This window comes from Cyprinodon tularosa, unplaced genomic scaffold (genome assembly GCF_016077235.1).
Source record: "Cyprinodon tularosa strain WSP-4 unplaced genomic scaffold, ASM1607723v1 ctg261, whole genome shotgun sequence".
Taxonomy (NCBI): Eukaryota; Metazoa; Chordata; class Actinopteri; order Cyprinodontiformes; family Cyprinodontidae; genus Cyprinodon; species Cyprinodon tularosa.
Genome location: NW_024038965.1, coordinates 551,110 through 572,348, shown reverse-complemented (window position 1 = coordinate 572,348; position 21,239 = coordinate 551,110). Strand labels below are relative to the sequence as shown.

At 38.2% G+C, this 21,239-nt stretch overlaps 1 protein-coding gene across 2 annotated transcripts in view; it reads right to left on the bottom strand.

The window, feature by feature from the left end:
- Positions 1 to 2,919: 2,919 nt before the first annotated feature.
- Positions 2,920 to 21,239, bottom strand: part of cntn4 (contactin 4) — a 266,498-nt gene continuing 248,178 nt past the window's right edge. For both annotated transcript variants that reach the window (XM_038289034.1, XM_038289035.1), the window contains exons 15-23: positions 20,793 to 20,951; positions 18,833 to 18,982; positions 15,368 to 15,438; positions 12,740 to 12,974; positions 9,985 to 10,100; positions 9,069 to 9,255; positions 5,634 to 5,746; positions 5,381 to 5,549; positions 2,920 to 3,352 (exon numbers count right to left, since the gene is read on the bottom strand). In XM_038289034.1, the coding sequence (XP_038144962.1) occupies positions 3,261 to 3,352; positions 5,381 to 5,549; positions 5,634 to 5,746; positions 9,069 to 9,255; positions 9,985 to 10,100; positions 12,740 to 12,974; positions 15,368 to 15,438; positions 18,833 to 18,982; positions 20,793 to 20,951 (1,292 nt within the window). In that variant the 3' untranslated portion in view covers positions 2,920 to 3,260. The remainder of the gene's footprint in view (positions 3,353 to 5,380; positions 5,550 to 5,633; positions 5,747 to 9,068; positions 9,256 to 9,984; positions 10,101 to 12,739; positions 12,975 to 15,367; positions 15,439 to 18,832; positions 18,983 to 20,792; positions 20,952 to 21,239) is intronic.

Here is a 21,239-nt window from a genome sequence, read left to right as displayed (position 1 = left end):
CTAATGCTTTAGCCTCCAGTGTCCATCGCTGCTATTTTCAAGGTTCAGATTTCCTAAAAAACATGTCTGCGTATTCAAGAAAAATAAAAATTTTAAGTAAAATAAGATAAGTGAGAGGTATCATGTTTGTTATTATTCCTTTTATCAAATTATCTTATATGTGACAACAGATATGAAAAATACTACTAGAACCATCCTTAAAAAAAATGCTTCATATTTGTCTTTCAAAGGGATGTATAGGTGTCCAACTTTGTCCTTTTACTTGAAAGCCTTAAGAAAACAATTATAAATTGAGGCTACACTTACCGTAATCATTCCTTCTGTTAAAAAAAAATGATTTTGGTTATTAAAGAATCAGGTTTGAAAACTCTATTCTCTATCTTATTATATATTTGGTATCTGCCTTGAGATCCATTGTTTTTTTTTTTCAGATGCACTGCTTTAACTCAACAGCTCTCCAGAATTATCCTCCCACAGGTCTTTCCTTGTAGCACATGCATTCTTAGTCCCAGCTGAACCAGGCTACCTGAATATTTTACATGTCAGAAAATGTTTATTTACACAACCACTACTCAAAAACAGCTGCAGCAACCAGATATAACATTCTCTAATGTCATGCTACATTATGCAGTTTGCAATGATGAAGAAACACTCGCCTCTACATGAATATACATAAATTCTGCTAATAATTATAGTGAAATGGCTGAGCTTTCATCCGCAGATGGTCGAGTCATTGATAACTATAAATAAAAGCAAAAAAGGACCGGCATACACTGCAAGATAGGAAATAGTTTAGAAGCAGATTTGGGGCTTTTACCTTTGTTGATATACAACAATAAGTATATATGAACATTGTTTTTCACCCAAGTCTCTTACAGGTCAGTGGGCACAAACACGCGAAGAAGGTTTGGAATGAAACAGAAAATATCTGAGGAATCTGACAAGGTTCAGTGCCTACAGGGCATAAAACTGACATGCACACTAACTCAATAGTCTCCCTTCACCACTTTACAGTTCAGAAATCACACTTAAAGTTATAAATCTAAGGGGAGCTGCTTTGACATGTTGCTTGAATGTCTCTCTTTTGAAAAACCCACAACTGAAAAAGAATTAGTAGTCTGAAGTGCGCTTTAAAGCTGGCTTCTTTTAAGTTTCTATAACTAATCAATACCTCACTCAAGCATCTGCTTTGATAAAACCAGATTCTAACTGGAAAACTCATCTGCTTATCAAAAAGGAGACTGCAGGCTGGAATTGGCTGGATTACGCTTCTCACAGACCAACTTTAGATATATAGGACACTTTCACCTACATGAGCTTAGAAGTCTGAACACACTGAATAAGTTCCTACTGGACTCATGAGACTCTCAACTAACAGTAAAGCTTTTACCGTAAAGTATCCTTATAAGAACCTTTTAATTGAACAGAGTTGTTGAAAAATGCCACTGAGGTAAATTGAAGGGATGCTTAAGTTTTAATATTATTTGGTGCAATTAATGTTCTGCTTTTTTAAAGATCAACTCATTGTATAATATGTCTGTTATTTGCATGGTGATAACATATATAAAGTAAAATTAAAATATGCTGGTGAAGGTTCTCAGTCATCCAGGTCATAGTCATTCGAAAAAAGTAAAAAAAAAAAAAAAAAAAATGACTGAACTAAGTTTAAGCTTAAGCTTAAGTTATGGCTAAGAAAACATGCAAAGTCTAAGCTATCACATGACTTTGTTGGGCTACTCTATAAAGCTTGGAACTCAATTCTAATCCAGACATTTGGAATTGAAAAAGCTTCCTGGATGGGAAGCGAAAAGTCTTCAGACTTGGAAAACAAAGTCCAGTAATTTGTTGTTTTTTTTTTTAAACTTTTTTTTATAACTTTTTTGAAATATATATTAAAACATTTACAACCTAATTTAATGCCAGGTTTTAATGCTTTAATTTAAACTGCCCATTTTTATAATAATCTGACAGAATGGATTACAGGATATAACGTCTTAACAATTATGTTCAATAGGACTAAGATTGGGGGCCTTACAAAAGCTAAATCTTAGTCTTTATTTCTATTCCCAAACCATTTGTATGAGTTTTGTGACGCACTGTGAATATTAAAACCTTGTAGAGACCATAGTAGCACAAACTTTCAAAATAAAAGACTACATCCAGATTCAAGATAAACTTTTAAAGGCCATCCTGATACCAGCAAAGCTGACTTGTTTCTTTTGATCAATAGTCATGTTCTTGGCAGAAGAAAGGATAACAGTGAGAATATAGATATATAGGCTCATGCTCTATCTTCAGAGTATAAATTAACCAGGGAATGGCTTTTAATTCTATTTTACTCTGTTTTAGCAGTACGCTGAGAACACCTTATAATAGCTCAATCCCACCATGATGTTAGGCAAGGTTTAGCTTTGCTTGCTGATGTTCATCAGATGCTAAAGCATTAGCATTTACAATCTGATTCCACTCCTCCATTTTATTTGAAAAGTGACAACTGCACCCGAAATCTGAATTACAATATTTATATACAATCTTTAAAAAAAGAAGGTACACTCTATTAAAAGTCAAGGCCTTCATGTCTCTTGTATTATCTGTGGATCTGAGGGTGTACTTTGGATTATATATATATTTTTAGTTTTTTTACATTTTAAAATTTCCCTTTATTTTTGTTTTTCAAATATTGACTTGGTGGAAAACCGGTAACATTGTAACATTTTTTTTTTTTGTACAGATAATCTAGACCAGCTCCATTGCTAGCAAAGACAGAGGGTGTACTTTCTTTCCAGAAAGACTATAGTACATAAACTGAAATGTAGAAATATCAAAGGTACAAGTTGTATTTTATATTAAAAGACAATGGGCTGTCAACTCATGTGCTTTATCATCAAAATGTAAAACTGGACAATGCCGTTTGCCAAAGTCATCTCCTAACCCATCAGGAAAACAAAATCTATAAAAGCTCAACATGTCATACAAAAAGATGCATATAAGACTTTTTCCTTTATGTTTCTTTTATGAAAGCTGCTTTGGTAACAACATAGTCACGACATCGGATAATCTCCCTCACCTGGCCTATGAAGCTGACAGGGACTCCTTATCTGTCTTCTACATGGCGTATTTGAACATTTTTACCCTCAGTGTCTTCCCTCTGTCTCTAAAATCTAAATGGATGTATCTAGTTACACCGGAGTGGGCTCCACTTGTGTTCCCGCCTGAGAGCTGTCTCCACCTTAGATGCAACATCTGCTGGGAGCTGTTTGTCATAAAGATGTCCGTGCTGTGAAAGAGAGAGCTATTGTGCTGAGGGCTGACAGCGTGGAGACCTTGGAGGCTGAGCCGACTGCATTGGGTCCTGAAACGGTGGTCAAAACATAAAGGAAGTTAGTTGGCTCCATACTTGAGGAGAAAGTTACTAACCAGCCTTTCATCTGCAGTGCATTGTCAAAGAACTAATATTGGCACCAGTATTAACATACTTCATTACATTTTTTTGGATGGATAAAGAAAACAAGTAGCATGAATAAAATCCAGAGAAACAAATTACCTTTAGTAAACCCTCTTTGAAGGCAATAGCTAGGTTACCTCCTCCCAGCCAGTAAGGTCCAAACACCTGCTCCCCTGCTCTTGTTTTTAATATTATCTGCAGCTGCTTGGCAGGTCTGCTATTGCTTATGCTAATGCCAACCTTTGGTTATGCTCCCTTTTTTTTCTCCCTACTTACATAACTTAAACCTATTATTATATGTGCAGAATCCATTTGTGTCGACATTGGCATCCTAACTAGAAGTAAATATTTTTTTACCCTTTAAAAATTATATAACAATAATTTATATTTTGTATAATCAAAAAAAATATATACATTTACTTTTATATTCTGTATCGCTCTTGAATGTAAATGAATAATTTCGATGAAAATGTTGGAAACATGACATTTATAGGTGTAGAGGAGGATTTTCTTTTTCTGGTTGGATCATGAAAATAATTTGTCCTCCTAATTCTCAATCATTCTGGTGATGTGTTTGCGTAGTCGTCCTACGTCGTCCACATTTTCACTTGCTGGTGATGAAACTAACAATGCGGAAAAATTGCAAATCTTCTTTTGTAAAATAAGCTTGGATGAGCGATGCAACAGCAACTTTTAAACAGAGCGTGTACGAGGAGAATGGGCTCGTGCATGCTCTCGCATGCTTCTAATAGGCGTTCCCTCTCGGGAGCGGGTACAGGGTTGTGCATGCACATTTTTTTTTAAAGTGGAGAGGGCGAGTCTTTTCAAAAATTTGCAAAAATCCTCCACTATACCTTTAAAGGAAAAGTACGGTCAGTACTTTAAATATGAAAGTATTAAATACTGTTCAATAAATAATAATTGTTTTAAATTAAGAGTAATTTCATTTGAATGTGCTTTACCGCAGACATCCATGTTTGTCAAAGAACACTGCTGCCACCTACCGGTTTGTGATGTCAAGGTGTGGTATCGGCTGCTAAGCAAGTCCCAGTGCTGTATCTGGTGCTTGTTACAACGCACTATTATCCAAGTCATATTGAAAACATTCTTCTTCGAAATGTTGGCTGCATATTACGTCTTTTTTTCTCTGGTCAGAGTTTCGATTGCAAATTCTCCCTCTTCAAATTTGCAACCTGTCCTTGGAGGATCATTAATTTGGAAAGGTGAAATAACTAATATTCTTTTTCACTTTTACCTGATGTATTACAACATCCAACTGCCATGCACATGGGCATTGTCAGTTTAAGTATAGCTCTCGTGAATTTCAATGTTAAAGTCATCTAAAAATCTTCAATTATTGTTGTTGATTGCAGATATGTCTAGTAGCTCCCATTGATTTTGCTTGTAAAGCGGTGAGAATGGTGCTCGGCTTACTGCACCGTGACATAACTGTGGAGTGAGGTGTTACTATATTTGGGCTAAAATGGCTGGTCCAGGAAAATAATTATTTTCAACTTTTTACCGATTAACGCTTAATTCATTAAATCATAGCAAACATGTTAGTTCTAGGTATAGATGATGATCCATTGATCATTTCTTGCTGACCGGACTTTTCCTTTAACTACTGTAAACAGTTTCTGCTTCGTCTAAGAAGGCTGATCCAAAAAAGTCCAACAGTTATGAAAGCTTTTGCAAGCTGCTGTATTTAAACTGTGGTCATTTCATGCATACAGAGGAATCTGGAGCGGAAAACTGTTATGGTGAAACATAAAGACTTTAATTCCACAGACTTGCCCTCTAGCAGATATTATTATTACTCTGCTTTCCTCTGGAGATAATGAGGGCTCAACTGTTTTAGGGAATAAGATGATTTCTCAGAATAAGATGATTTCTCAGATCAGCCATGTGGAAGTCACTAACTAGCTTTTCTCTGACCTGCTATCCTAGGGATGGTGATCTGCTTGCTGCTGTTCCCGTCTCCTCCCTCTCCAAATGGCTTTATTTGGATGATATATTCCTCATCAGTCGGAAGAGCAAGCTCCACTGAGGTGGTGTTAGTTTCCATGACATTAGGTCGGCTGTGTCGATTCTTCTTGTATAGCACCTGTGGATGAGATTAAAACAAGAGTGGAGCGCGCCATGGCAACAGACAGAACCCTCTGATGAAGTGAAGAAGCTACGTGCTCACTTTGTAACCGGTCACTTCTGACTCGTTCTCCAGAGCTTTGACGTGCTCCCAGTTCAGGATAATCTTGGAGTTTGATGTGTTCCACATGACTTTAACCGGAGGCTGGCTGGGAGCTGAGATGAGAGGGGCAAATTATTCACCTTAAACAACAGCTGAGCTTTAAGACAGCTGCTAATCCATCCAGTCATCATTAGCCCTGAGATAACACACATCAGATAGTTTTTGGTTCAAAAGAAAAATTGAGCTTATATGTTTTGATTTATAGTTTATATTTTATAATCCTATTAGAGTAACTGATAAATGAAGTGGAGGTCAGCTATCCATCCAGGGTTACTGTATGCATGAAGCTAGACTAAAATAATTGCCATCATGATCATCATTCCGGTGCAACACTAAAGTCAAGGTGCAATGTGCTAACAGACCAAATTTTAGTTTATATGAATCATTTTCAACATGTGTGTTTTAGAGAAAATCACTCAAAGTTTTTCTATCAGACAAGAAACAGACCAAGCTTGGAAATATGCTTAATATAGTCCTTTTTCATAGCTAAAAACAGCACATTATCAAGGATATTGGTAGCTTAATGCTGGGTGCTTCATTCACTCCAATTGTACTGCATATTGCACAAACTTTATGTAAGGTTAAGACTGGTTTTTGAATGGACATAACAGACTAAGAGTAGAATTATGGATCCAATAATACAAAGAATTGTGAAATATATCAGCTTGTGTTGAAAGCTGTTTTATTGGAATAAAAATGTGCTCGGAAACTAGCTGAGAAACATTCAATCAATCAAACATAACCTATGTAGGGTTATATTTAAGCCTGCTTCTATATTTTCTTCTGCTGAATCTTATAAAGTATGGAAAATGATGAAAAGACTAACATTAAATATTGAAAAAGTTTATCTTCAGACTTTATTTCTCACTTCTAAAAAAATCTAACACATTCTTACTCCCAACTCGTGAAATATCGATTCTTTGTCAAAACCTTGAATGCATCAGATAGTGAAGCAAATAACCTGCGTTGAAAATTTTAGCCCAAAAAGTTATTGTTGGTAGCTCTAGGAGCACATGGTAACATCGACACAAGTGTTAAGGTTTAGGGGTTAGGGTATTAGATGTGCTAGTTTTAGCTTTGCAGTTTGCATTTCATGCATCCCTACTATAAACTCTCACGCACCCTTAATTAATAATTGACGAGTGGGCTATCCCCATCGAGTCAGTATCTGGAGTGCAGGGGGCTTGACCAAACGTCAATTTTTAACGAGGTGGGAGTGAGACTGCATTAAAAAAAATCTGAATTTTTGAAAACTAAAATTGGTGTGGTGTCTGCTGTGAAGTGGGCGCTGTACTGGTCTGTTGCGTTGAACGGAGGAGCTGAGCCAAAAGTTAAAGCTCTCGCTTTCATGAGCTCATGAGCTTTGGGCCATGACTGAAAGAAAAAGATAAGCGGCTGAAATTAGTTTTCTCCATAGTTTCTGGGCTCTCACTTAGAGATAGGTTGAAGAGCTCAGTCATCTGGGGAGGGCTCAAAATACAGCCGCTGCTCCTCAACGTCGAGAGGAGCCAGTTGAGTTGGCTCGGGCATCTGGTTAGGATGCCTCCTGGATGCCTCCCTGGTGAGGTGTTCAAGGCAAGTCAAACCAGGAGGAGACACATAGGGAGACCCAGGAAATGCTGGAGGGACTGTGTTTCTTGGCTGGCCTGTGAATACCTTGGGTTCCCCCCAGAGAAGTTGGCTCAAGTGGCTGGACCTCCCTACTGAAGCTACCCCTGTGACCCGACCGCGGATAAGTGGAAGAAGATGGATGGATGGATGGATGGATGAAAGCTAAAATACCTTTTATTTTGATTTTTTGAAGATATTCCTGCTACTTGATTTACCCAAATCCCATTTTTGACAGGCTCATTATTCCTTATGATTTCTGAATTATTGAAGCAATGGACAAATGTACATCCATTAAAAATGTAAATGATGTCAGTATTACATCTTATTTTTGAGATGTTTTGTTTTAAATCAGGTTTAGCACTGGGCAGGGCTTGTGGTGACTACACAACAGGGCAGACAAGGCGCCAGCCATTTCAGCACTGGACAGTACCACCCCAGGTTAAATCAAGTTCAGCACTGGACAGGGCCTGTGGTGACTCCAGAGCAGGGGAAGACAAGGCGCCAGCCATTTCTACACTGCAAAGTACTACACTAAGGGTTAAATCAGGTTCAGCACTGGACAGGACCTGTGGTGACTGCATAGCAGGGGCAGACAAGGCGCCAGCCATTTCAGCACTGGACAGTACCACACTAAGGGTTAAATCAGGTTCAGCACTGGACAGGGCCTGGAGGTGACTGCACAGCAGGGGCAGACATGGCTCCAGCCATTTCAGAACTAGACAGTACCACCCCAGGTTAAATGAGGTTCAGCACTGGACAGAGCCTGTGGTGACTGCATAGCAGGGGCAGATAAGGCGCCAGCCATTTCAACACTGGACAGTACCACACTAAGGGTTAAATCAGGTTCAGCACTGGACAGGGCCTGTGGTGACTGCATAGCAGGGGCAGATAAGGCGCCAGCCATTTCAACACTGGACAGTACCACACTAAGGGTTAAATCAGGTTCAGCACTGGACAGGGCCTGTGGTGACTGCATAGCAGGGGCAGATAAGGCGCCAGCCATTTCAACACTGGACAGTACCACACTAAGGGTTAAATCAGGTTCAGCACTGGACAGGGCCTGTGGTGACTGCATAGCAGGGGCAGATAAGGCGCCAGCCATTTCAGCACTGGACAGTACCACACTAAGGGTTAAATCAGGTTCAGCACTGGATAGGACCTGGGGTGACTGCACAGCAGGGGCATACCATACCAACTTTATTTATGAAGCACTTTATACACCGAACAGGACCAAAGTGCTGTACACAATCATAAAATACAATAAAATTATAAAATAGAGAAAAAACGAGTGTAAAATACATATTAGTATACAAAAAGAATAAAACAAAGTAAAACCTCTCAAATTGTGCCAAAAGCCAAGGAAAAAAGATGAGTCTTAAGAAGGGACTTAAAAACAGCAAGAGAAGAGGCCTGTCTTATGCTCAGAGGCAGATCATTCCACAGCTTAGGAGCTGCCACAGAAAAAGCACGGCAGACAAGGTGCCAGCCATTTCAGCACTGGACAGTACCACCCCAGGTTAAAATGTCAAGAATATATGAAAAGCACCTGGAAAATCATTAAAAAAGGGTATAAATAGTAACATTTTAATATAATAAATTGGTATGGACCCCAAGTTTATTTATGTGTTTTTTTCCCTCTTTTTTATCAAAGGTGTTTATGCCACCAAAGGAATGATAAACAACCCGTATGTTTCATTAAAAACAGACACAAATGACAATAAACGATTGCCAACTTCAAACCAGCGTTGCGTGTGTGATACTTGCGTGGTTTTTTGGTGGTCACATTGACTGTGGTGCTTGAAGGGCCTGTTCCAGCTGTGTTGTAGGCCCTCACTGAGATATAATAGACGGTGCTGCCTCTCAACCCACTGATGACGGTGGATGTCTGATTCCCTGTGGTCCTCAGTATGCTGGCCGTCTCCTCCCTCTCACTTCTACTCCAGTACCTCAGCTGCAAGGCAACAAGGCAGATAGGCAGACGGTGAGGGTGCTGTAAAAGCTTTCTGCTCCCACCCTGACAGCCAAAAGCACACCTAAAACAGGGACATGTGAACTCAACTAGATGGAAGATGTGAAGTGGTCTGAAAAATGGCAGCAGCAGCACGTCACCATGTGAAATGTGTTGTGGTTTTAATTATGAGGTTTAAAAGTAACAAAGGAAAAAAGTAAAAAAAAAATAAATGTCAAACAACTAATGAATAATCTGATAGATAATTTGCCCAAAAGGCCTAAAAAATATGAACATAATCTGGTTGTCTTCAGCAAAATGTATCTGTTTTTGAGATGTTCATTCTTTTTTCCAAAGCAAAGAAAGAAATCAGCCTTTTTGTTCAGTTCCTTGATTCTAATAATGAGACAAATTAAAGTGAGATGAACAAACTGAGCACAAAGCTGCTGTCTAAAACTGCTTTGTTGTGTGGATTAGAAGCTAAACGCTCTGTCCCTTGGAGTGTTGCATCAGTACGCTAATCAGGCCCGTTACACTACTTAGGTAAGCAACAAGAGAAACACACTTAAACCCACAGGCTTGGGGAATAGGCTCGGCCATTATGTATGCAACAAGCTATTATCTCGTATGCCCAAGGTGCAGGAGCCTGGAACGCTCATCAATAATAGAAGAGAACAAGATTCAGCAGCATCAGCTGCCATATGCACGCTCACACAAACAGCCCTGGCTCACCTCGTAGCCCAGCACCCTCCGCTTGCTGGCGTTCCAGGGCAGGGCTTTCCATGACACCTCGATCTCAGATGCAGAGAGGCTCTTGAGACGGATCCTGGTGGGAGCTCGGCCAGGCTCTGGAGTCATTGTAAAGATATTTCAGGAGGGATGGTTAGCCTTGTTGGACCGCCTCAAAAGAGGGAACATTCATACGGTTTCAAAGCCACTTGCTTCATCTGAACATTAAAAGTAGGGAAGTAGGGTCAAGTTGCCAGCGTGTGTTGAGAGAAAAAACTGGTTATGAGTCGGATGTTGCAACCACTCGGAGCCACCTAGAGCTCCTGCTTATATTTCAACACATTTAGTTCAAACACATTGACATCCACAACCTTTAATTTGTATCATTAGAAATTAATGTAACAGACTGACTAAAACTAATGCATATTTCTTTCTACTATAAAAAGATATTTGCATTTGCATTGATCATATTTTACAGAACAGCATTAGGAATTTTGGGTAAATCTCTATTAGCTAAAGTATTTTATAAGACAGCTGCTGTTCAGTGACTTTTCAAAGAAATTCTACATCATATCTACGCCTGAACCTTGGCTGAACCACTGCAGCACTTTGAATCAAACCGTTCCACTTTAGGTCTAGCTGTATATTTAACCTTGCTGTCCCGCTGGAAGGTGAGGCCATTTTCTCTGCTCTCTAACAGAGTGTTGTCAAGTTTTGTCTTGCATGGTCTTATGGAAGAGGTAGCCTAGTGTTCAGAGAGCAGGGTGTATGGGTTCTGCAGAAGCCAGGGGATCTTTGGTTCAAAAATCAGCCTATTACTCAGGACCACTGAGAAAGACCCTTAACCCCCGATCCTCCCAGGATACTACTCAGCGTGGCAGCACACAAAGGGATAGGTCAAATGCAAAGGACAAAACTTACCCTCTGAGGGACTATAAAGGGATAATTTTTATTTTCTTTCTTTCAGTTAACTCTATCTGTCTTTACAAGCGCTCTGCCCAGCATCCCTGTCCCTGCATGCAGAAGAAAGGCATCTGCACAGCATGAGGCTCCCACCACTACGACTCACTGAAGGAATTAGATATGGCTTCACCATCGGTTGGTTTCTACTAGTGTTTTTTTGACTTTGTGTTATTCACTAATGTTTTTTCTTAGATCTGTAAAGAAAAGTCCAATGTTGTTTGTTCCATCCATCCCATGCAGTTTTGCTTGTGGGTCAGCTTTGGTTTCATCTATCCTTCAGAAAGTTTGCTCTGTCTGCTACATGCCTTCCATTTTTTTTCTTTATTTTCTAATATTTTTTTGCATCACACTCCTTTACAGAGGTTAGACTCGTAAATTGTATGTAAAATTGTTTAAGATTCTTCATGCTTGACCTAATGTTTCAAACTAGTTTTGATTATGAGACTACTGGTTTGCTGCTGTGTTTTTATATTTAACTGAACAGGATTTTAGGACTAAGTTAAACTAAGTTTTTTTTATTACAACTAAACCCTGCTTTACATTTCTACAAATTTCACTTGACTTGTCTGATGTTTTGTTTTTTAAGAAGCTGTTGTTTTCAAAATAATGCAGGCCTTCACATAACAGCTTGATTTATACCAATAATAGTTTATAGGATACACTCAATAAAACGGCTGTCTGCATTTCTATGCTGGTTTTTGTTGCTCTTTCACTTAAAATCAGAGTAAAATAATTTAACTGAAATTTGTAACTGTAATGTAATACAATGGGAACAATAAGAAAGAACTCAAACTGATCACAACTAAAACGGACTTAATCATGATCTTCATTTATTATTTGATTTTAGTGGGATTTATTTTGTACTACTACTGGACTTAAAGAAAAATGCTGATTATAAGCAAAATGTAAATTTTACCTGAGTGAAATTAGCCCAGCTGTTAAAGATTGTATAGGTATAGCACAAGAAATGTGTGATATACAAAAATATTGACTTTTTCTATAAGACCCCTTAAAGGTAGTAGGCTAGACAAATGAATTTCAAAATTGAAATGACTCTCCTCTCTGTCTATGTAAAGATGACTCATTGTTCATCACTTCAACTGCTATTGTTTGATCTTGTGCCTGCTAAGTTTAGTTTAAATACTTATCTTTTCATGGATCATTAGGTAAAAACACAGTAGAATGTGGAAGATATTAAAAAAGACAGAACAAAGTCTGAAGGTGAAATTTTAATTTTACTTTTTTAATTCTTTCTACTTTTTTTTCTAAATCTCGTTTTTTTAGCCACATCTGTATGACTTTATTTTTCAATAGGTTTCCCATGTTCTGTTCATAAAATAATAATAAAAAAAAAGAATGTATTTAATCTTATTTTACTGGGCGAGTGAATAGATAAATGTGAACTTAATTATTGCTGCTTTTAATAAAATAGTTATTATGCATTTACTGCGTGATGATCTGTTAAGAGTAAGAAAATCCAATCAATCACACGTTTAGTGCAAGCATGAGGAATTAAAAATGAATCCTGCATGTATTCATCATTCATGCTCTAAGTCACAATCAGTCATGAACTTGATGATTTGATTAGCAACATTTGTTGAAGTGTTAAACATTTTAAAATTTACTGGACCAATTCCTCAGGTCCTTTAAGGGGAAGGAAACAGTCACAACTATTATAAATATATAAAGACGAAACATAAACAGCAATGTTTATTAGATAGGTTTAGGAGTTTTCCTTTGAATCTGCATTTGCCTCTGTTTTCTTTGGCTTCAGTAAAAGGGTCCCTTTACACACCTTCCTCGGCTGAGTAGATAGTGGTAACCGAGCCAAATGGCCCCTCGCCCTCGTTGTTGTAAACCCCGACCCTCACGTGGAAAGGCGAGAAAGGTTGGATGCTCTCGTTTTTAAAAACATATCTGGATGCCTCTGGGGACGGCACGGCTGCCTGCATCCAGCCCGTGGCGCCTCGAGGTCGGAAAGCCACCACATAGCCGAACCCTGGTCCATTCTGCAGCTCCTCTGGAACGGGCTAAAAGCAAATAAACAAAAACATATAAATATATACCATCAACATTGCGGACAAGCCTGCTTTGTCCATGCAGCATGGTTTGGTAAGAAATACTGGATGAGAATAGAGGCTTTCGAATTTGAAGGCAGCACAAGGCTTCAGATATAACCCCCTGCTGGACACACTAGTGCTTTTACTGCACACATTCATTACACAGCACAGAGCCCTCAACACGATAAGGTAAACTCAGCTCCACGCTGATAACAAGGCCCAGACTTGGCTCTGCTAGATAAACCAACCCTCTTTCCTCCTGACTTCAGAAAGGCACATGCTCTATTTCCACACACACACACACACACATACATACATTGAAATTTTATATATATATATATATATATATATATATATATATATATATATATATATATATATATATTTATTTGTTTTCTATTTATTTATTTATACATTTCCTCCTATGTAGGTGTATGAAGACCATAGGTAAAATGGTGTGTAAAATTGGATATTCATCCCTAAGAGCATTGCACAATCTTTATTCAAACTCTTATGTCTTCTGAAAAAATCTCACAAGAAAAACAATATTAGACATACGTGTGTTTTACATATTCAGGACTGTGGCTAAGTCAGCAGGGGTTAATTCACTAACAGTGATTTGCTGATTTAGTCCCCCACCGCATCGGTCTCAGTTATTGTGTCCTTAGGTGTTGTTGATCAGAGGGCATCATGAGAGCTGTACTTTAACAGGTCGTCTATTTATACATTTGGATGACTCTTAATTAACCAAGCAGATACGATATGTAAATAGCGACCTACTGAGACTTTAATGTGAAATTATGAATGTGTAGGGACTTGGTATTTAGAAATCAGTCCATATAATCAATCAACTCTAACTGATTGAAAGAAAACAGGATTTAGGTCATGAATCTAACTTGGCCATTCTAGGCACCAGCTAAGTTTACAACAATCACAGTACATACTGGGGGTTCCAGTTCAAATTTTTGTAAAACAATTCCTTAAAGCGTCTCTGTATTTAGACACTGATTTTAAAACACCTGTGGAAATATGAGGAATCGGAACAGGATATTTTGTTTAGGTTGAGTAATAGGTAGGGAAGTTAGTATGTTATACTGTAGGATATACATGGAAAACAACTGAGCACAGAGCAAGAGAGGATTTATTTCAGAATTTAAATAAGAGGAATAATCTACAAGGCTTTTCTTTATCTCCAGGTCTCACTCAGCCTGAGCTGCATTTTTCCTGCTGAGCAAAAACAAACTAACAGCAGGAAGATCCATGGACGAATAGAAAATCAAATAACCTTTCAGAGGAGGTCTGGCAAAACAATTCAAAGGAAGAAATCAGACACAGCGTGCAAGTTTAAGTTGGAAAAGCAAAAAATATATTTTTGCTCCTGTTTTCTTTTTCTGTCAAGGTCTGATCTGCAAAGAGATCTGTAGACAAAACTATTATACTTACATACCTCTACTGACTTAGATTTAAACAAGTTCTCCATGTTCCTCATTTTCTCAGATATGAGACTTTTTCTCACAAACTCAGTTCTACAAAAATGAACCAAATCTCCAAACATCTCTGGGTTCTTGGGGACAAAGATCAAATTTTAATCTCATTACAGATTCTCCAGTTTCTCATGTGGGCTGCGGTGTTAGCTTCTACTAAACCTTTAGGTTTTGATTTTTCATTTCCAAAAGAATAGCCCCTTTATCTCTGTGCACGCACTCACTCACTCGTGCATTGCTTAACACAATATGCATAGTCCTTCCGGTACTAAGCAAAGTAACTATATCAGAAAAAGTCCTAAATAAATATTTACACATTGAATAGTTTGTGAGTTTAGCCCCAGTTGTATTGTATTGAGTTCCATTTATATCAGTAAGGACATTTAATCTGTGCTTCTGTGTTAAAAAGAAAAGCACTTGAAGAATTTCACCAGTTAAGGACAAACTGAAGCTTTGCTGAGCAAATGTTTCTCTATAATTGAGCTTTTGTGTTTGGAAACATCAGAACTGATTCTGTGAAACCCTCCACAGCAGGCGAATCTCAGTTAGCCTGAATAAACAGGAGCTATTTGAAGGTTGGCTGATATGAAGAGGCTCTGTTAAAACAGAGAGGCAGAAACCAAACGAAAATCAGCTGGAGACAAAAACTGTGACTTTGAACAAACTATGACTTTAATTATCTTATTGAAACCTCAAAACCATTCCTCTACCCCTCCCCAGGGTGACAGCCGCAGCTATTGCCTCTGTGTTTTTAAAAATGATATGCCATACATTAGGCTGTTCCCTGGTTATTAATGAAACAGGCCCATACTCAAAGAGAGTAATGACGTTTGGCGGCCTCCTACATGGGTGAAAGGCTTCCTGAGCGAGCTTGCTTACCTCCCATGTGATGACTAATTCGGAGCGACTGCCTCCTCCTCCACTCACATTAGCCGGTGTGACCTTCGGAGCTGTGGGTAGTAAAACAGATCAGCTCAGCCACCTTGAAACTCCGAAAGCAAAACTTACCAATTCTCTCTGTCTGGCAAAGAGAGGCAACATCACACAGTAATCCAACAAGGATGGAAGAAACAAGATGGAGAAAAGAAAAGGAATTTTAGGAAATGTTTTCGGTTTGAAAGGAGTTTTCCGTTTGCTGTAGGATAACAGGCAATAACCAGCTTCATCCCTTAAAGGTTGTATTCATAGAGTTCAAATAAAGCTGAAAAACACTTGTATTTCTTTTACAAGTTCAATCTACGTTTAGATTTCCAACTTTTTTGTTGGATGGAACTCTAATGTTTGCTACATTAGGTTTACAACTAAATATTATCTTAGAAATGACAGCTAGACTTGAAATTATACTGTGGGTTAAAAAGATATCAAATCACAGGGTAAAGTGGTTTAAAAAAAAGCAGCTATAGATTCATAATTAATGGCATGAACTAAAAAATACCAACATTTTAGCTTTCCTATAACAAATCTATTAATATATGGTTTTTGAGAACTTATTCACACCCAGGTAAAATAGCATGGAGTCCACCAACGTCTGGTGATTGTTCACAGGAACAATTAGAATCTCTGAACTGCATACAAATATGTATGCTGTAAGTTTTCCATTGGCTGAAAGTCTGGGATTAGACTTAGACCTAGACTAATTTTATTGTCACTTTGTATACACAGAGTGTATACATAACTAAATTTCGTTTTGTACAGATTTCAGACAGTAAATGAGCAGCAGCTTAGCTTAGACCAGAATCTGTGTGAATTTTAAACTTGTGGGTCTGGAACCAATATGCTGCTATGTTCTCTTGCGGAAACACCCTTTTCTGGATTAATTTCTTGTCCCCATATGGCAGCAGCATCTCTTTGAGTATAATAATGTGTTCAAATGGATTTATAATGCCTTATATGTGATAATTAAAGATCCCCATAGCATTATGCATCAACCACTGTGCTTCACAGTGGATTGTAGCTTGAACTCGTTGTTTGGAGGTCATTTCTCAAACTATCTGTGGCTCCCACACCTAAAATCAATTATTTCGATCAGCTGATAAAACGTCTCTCCATTTCTCTTTGGACCAGTGCAGTAATTGGAAAACTATGCAGTTGTCACAGTACCGGAAAGTATCTGTAATTTTTCTTTGAAAGAAGCCGATCGTTAGCAAAGTCGTTATCGTTTTGATAAAATAGGAACATTTACCATCTCATATTTTGATGAAATCTTTTTTTCTGAATATTTTCAATCGAAATATTTGTATTTAATATTTTCAATCAAAATAAACGGCTCCTTTTCTTTAATGTCTTTCTATTTTTTTATTTTTATTTTAATGGTTCTTTGATCCGTTCAGCTGAGCAGCCAATCAGTTTACTTTTAATACATTTTACACCCATTAAAAGTGAAGTTTCTGAAACATCCCAACTTTTCAGAGTTTCAGGAATCCACTTTGACCAGCATGAAGAACATATGCTGCCTGTTTGACGCCACTTTGTTCTGCAGAACGAATGACCTCAGTGATTGAATTTCACACTGCTATTATTTTGAATACAACCTTTCAGTGGCATGTCATGACTGGTTGGTCTGTTGGTTTTCTATTACTGTGCTCCATCAACTAGAAAATAAAATCTAAATATAATCTTTACCAAAATAGTTGTTTGAATTGGTCACAAATGTTTATCTACTATTGCTTCTAAATAACATTTTAATATCCAGGACCTTGCTTTAGTTTTGACATCATAGTTGTTATAATAACAAGTGGAAAATACAAAAAAAAAAGAAGGAAAAAGCTAAAATAAGGATAAGCATATTAGTGGATATAATTTTTTTGCACTTGAACATGAAACATAATAAAACATTGGCCCCTTTCAGATCAAGCTTTTATCCCAGAATCCACACAAGTTTTTACTCATATTGAAAAGTCCTGACATATAATGTGAAGGTCGAGGTCAATGCCTCTAATTTAATATAGGAGTTCCAAAATCAGATGTAATGGTATGGTAGGACTGTGACTTAGTAAAGCAACAGTAAAGTTGCATTAGCAGCAAAGTAAAGAGGTTAAACCTCAGCAGAGCAGCTTCAGAATGTTTCAGACAGAGTAAGCATCCTGACAGAGATCCAAAGCCCCACTGGCAAAAGAGAAACACTATCTGGTGAGCCTTATGTAATAAATAAATAAGTTGCCCCCTACGTCTGCTTTTTGTGGTGCATTTGCACTGGATGCACAAACGAATGACATCTTGAATACTTTTGAATACGCAGATGTGCTGTTCACACGCTTTGTATATAGCAACATCTTAGTTCTGTATTACTGATGGTACTAGCCAACTGTAGCAGGAAACTACAAACAGAAGAACAATTATTTTAACTACACAATACACGATTTGCATCTGAAATTGCTCCTTCTCTTGAGCATTTTGTTTTTGATGCTGTACATTAAAGGCAGATAAGGATCCAAAAAGGCTCTGTAAACATGCCAATGCCTCGATTCTTCGCCAAAATTGATGAAGGAAACAAAACACCAAAGAAATTATAGGGTTCAGTTCTGATTGGAAAGTACAAAAATAACCAAGCTTGGTCTTTGATTATCAGGGAAGGACTCATTCTAGCACAGAAGTGACGGATTAGCGGACCAGGGTCCAGATCCAGACCCACTTGCTGGTTAATCCAGCCCCAAATTGATTTAAAACATTTATAAATTACTGCATGTTGTCCAACGACATTGTCTAAAAGTCCCTTGAGCCGCTTCTCCTGTTTGTATGGTAAACTGTCTATATACCAGACTGAAAGATTGTTGTGCTCTACTTAAAAAAAAAACTAGATTTTAAAATGGAAAAACATTATATTTTTTATAAAAAAATGTAACGCATAACATGGAGGCATAAAGTTTGTCTCTGTGTTGTCCTGTGATGGACTGGCGACCTGTCCAGGGTGTACCCCGCCTCTCGCCCATAGACAGCTGGAGATAGACAGCAGCACCCTCGTGACCACACTTGGGATTAAGAGTGTCAGAAATTGGATGGATGGATGCATAAACACCTGCATTTTATTTCAGTGTTAAATCCGGACCCTTACTGGTTTTTGATTTTCTTTATTCGGAACCCCACTGATTATTAATTGGTTACCCCTGTTCTAGCACATCTAAGTCCATAGAGTTTGACTGTTAGCAAAATATATAGGTATGAAAAACAAATGAAAATCCTTAACTGTGTTTACCTAAAAATGTGTTGTTTGTTGGAAATTTAAGGAAATATGGAGTGATGAAGAATAGTGCTCTGACAGATTTGCTTTTTGTATGAAGCTTCATAAGGACTGGCAGAAGGCATAATTGCAGGCTTTCTCATTTCTAGGTACAACATAGTACGTACTGGTGCTCTTCGTCCTAGCTTGTTTGGACGGCTTGCTGGGCTCACCCGTCCCGACTTTGTTGCTTGCCAGGACCCGGAACTCGTACTCCACCCAAGGGCTCAGCGCTATTACTGTAGCTGTCAGCTGGTGGCCCCCTACAACCTCAGGAACTGGCAGAAAACACAGAATGCCTCCAGTTAGAACAAACTCAGCATGCCTCAATGTGTGTGTAAAGATTATTCACCAAGGCTGCACAGCTATACAAGCCTTCCAAAATATACACTCCACTTGAACATCACAATCACAAACCTAGATGTTATTATGATTTTTTTTAACTAAACAGTACAAACTAAAACACAATTTTCTTTAGAGGAAGAAAGATGACAGAAGATAATGTGAGTTAAAGATAAATGTTTGATTCACATTTCATACACATTATACTTTATAGAACCCCCTTCTAGTGCACTTACAGCTACAGGTGTTTTTGGGTATGTCTCTGTACATCAGTAGTGTTCATTTTTTTGCCCACTCCTCTTTGGTAATAGCTCCAGCTTGGTCAGATAAAACAGGGAGCATCTGTATAGATTTACTGCCATGTACTGCAATAAACTCTTAATTTGATTTACATCTGACTTTAACTGGGCCTTATGAAAAAAACTAAACCAGTTTCATGTAGCTAATGTCAAAAGACATTGTTTTCCTCAAAGATGGACTCTAAACCTAACTTGAGTCTTCACAACCTCTAAGAATAGTTTTTGTGTAGTATTGCTCTTCCATCTTTCCCATTAACATCTTTTAAGCCATTAAATGGTAAAAAATGGACTCCCTTCAGCATGATGGGGCAACTATCATTCTTTATAGCGGCTTTCGAACAGTATGTCCACTAGAATGAGCAGTTATAGTTCTCTATCACATAAAGCAGCATGCATGCAGGCTAGAATGTTCAGTTTCCATTTCATCTAACCAAAGCACATATGTTTGCTTCATGTGACTCCACAAGGCTCTTGGCAGAATGCAAATAGAAAAGAATTTCTTGCTGAATTTTCTTGGTGTCAATCTTTTGAGTCGACAATACTAATACATTCTACCTAATGAGTGCTTCAGATCTCTGCAGCTTAACAAGAGTTACCAACGGCTTTTTGGCTTTTTTTTGTCATGAATGCTGTGTTCCTTAGTTTTTTTCTACCTGTGTTTGTTGCTTTACATGGTTTCTGTACTCTCTAATAAATGCCTTCATTGAAGACCCACATTTGTACTGAGACTAAATTACACACATAGAAACTAGGTACCTCCTCAGTGCACTTGGTTCAACTAGATTTTATTTAAAGGCTTTATACTAAAGGGGGCTTAATACAAAGGCTCAACAAAGTTAAAAAAAAGCTGAAGGGGTGCTATATTCATAGAATTTCTAGCTGAATAAAAAATGTAAACATAAATCATCGCCATGAATAGTATTAATCAAATTGAACTTTTCATAAACTCTGTGTGGGATTTACAATCTTAGAATCCCTGCTAGAAACAAAACACTGTGAGCAAGTAGAGGTGAGTCCATTAAATGTTACAACATCCTTCTGCACCTACAATGTCAATGTGTTCTTAAAAAAAAAAAAATGATGGAAAGACCGTAACACTAGGAGTCCAGAAATATCAATAAAAGAGGGTATAAGGTGCGGGATGAAAGTGCATTATACAGATAATGCATGAATGGTAAGGATCCTATTAAAAAGGATATGCTGTATAACTACACTATTATATTACAGCCATGGTAACACAATTTTTCATCAGGAAGAGATCCAAGTTACAGGGCTCCCAGGGGTCCGATAATACAGCGGTCAATGATCCCGGCACTATTGTTTGCCATTTGGTGGAAGAGGAAAAAAAAAATATTACCCCTCCAATATTTTCACAGATGAGGAAGAAATGAAGAGCGAACCTTTACTTGTGACTGGAGGAGGCCACGGCTGGTTGGAGAGAGCTTACCTGTGGTGACAGCCTGCCACCCCAGGGAAAATGGTGTCCTGGCCTGAATGGTGTATGCCGTAATTGGACTGTGATTATCAGGACCAGGCCTCCAGGAAAGAGACGCGGTGGTATCAGTGATTTCTTCTACTTGAATGCTGGTGGGTGGCCCTGGGGGACCTGGTATATACCATAGTCAGGCAGGAAAAAGAGGGGAGAAAAACAGACAGAGAAGATGAGATGTAGTTAGGAGGGGGAGCGAATGTAAATCGGGAGGAGACAGAAAGATGGGAAGAAGAGTCATAGTGGTTTTAGCACCTGCAGCAATGGCAGCAAAGGAGTGAACCCTTTGGGAGCCGTTTGGTCTAATTAGACAGTACATTTTCTTTAAACCTTGAACAGATAACATTCAACTTGCCCAACTTTGTAGCCAGCTACTTTAGTCATTTGTCAGTGAATGAACCATGC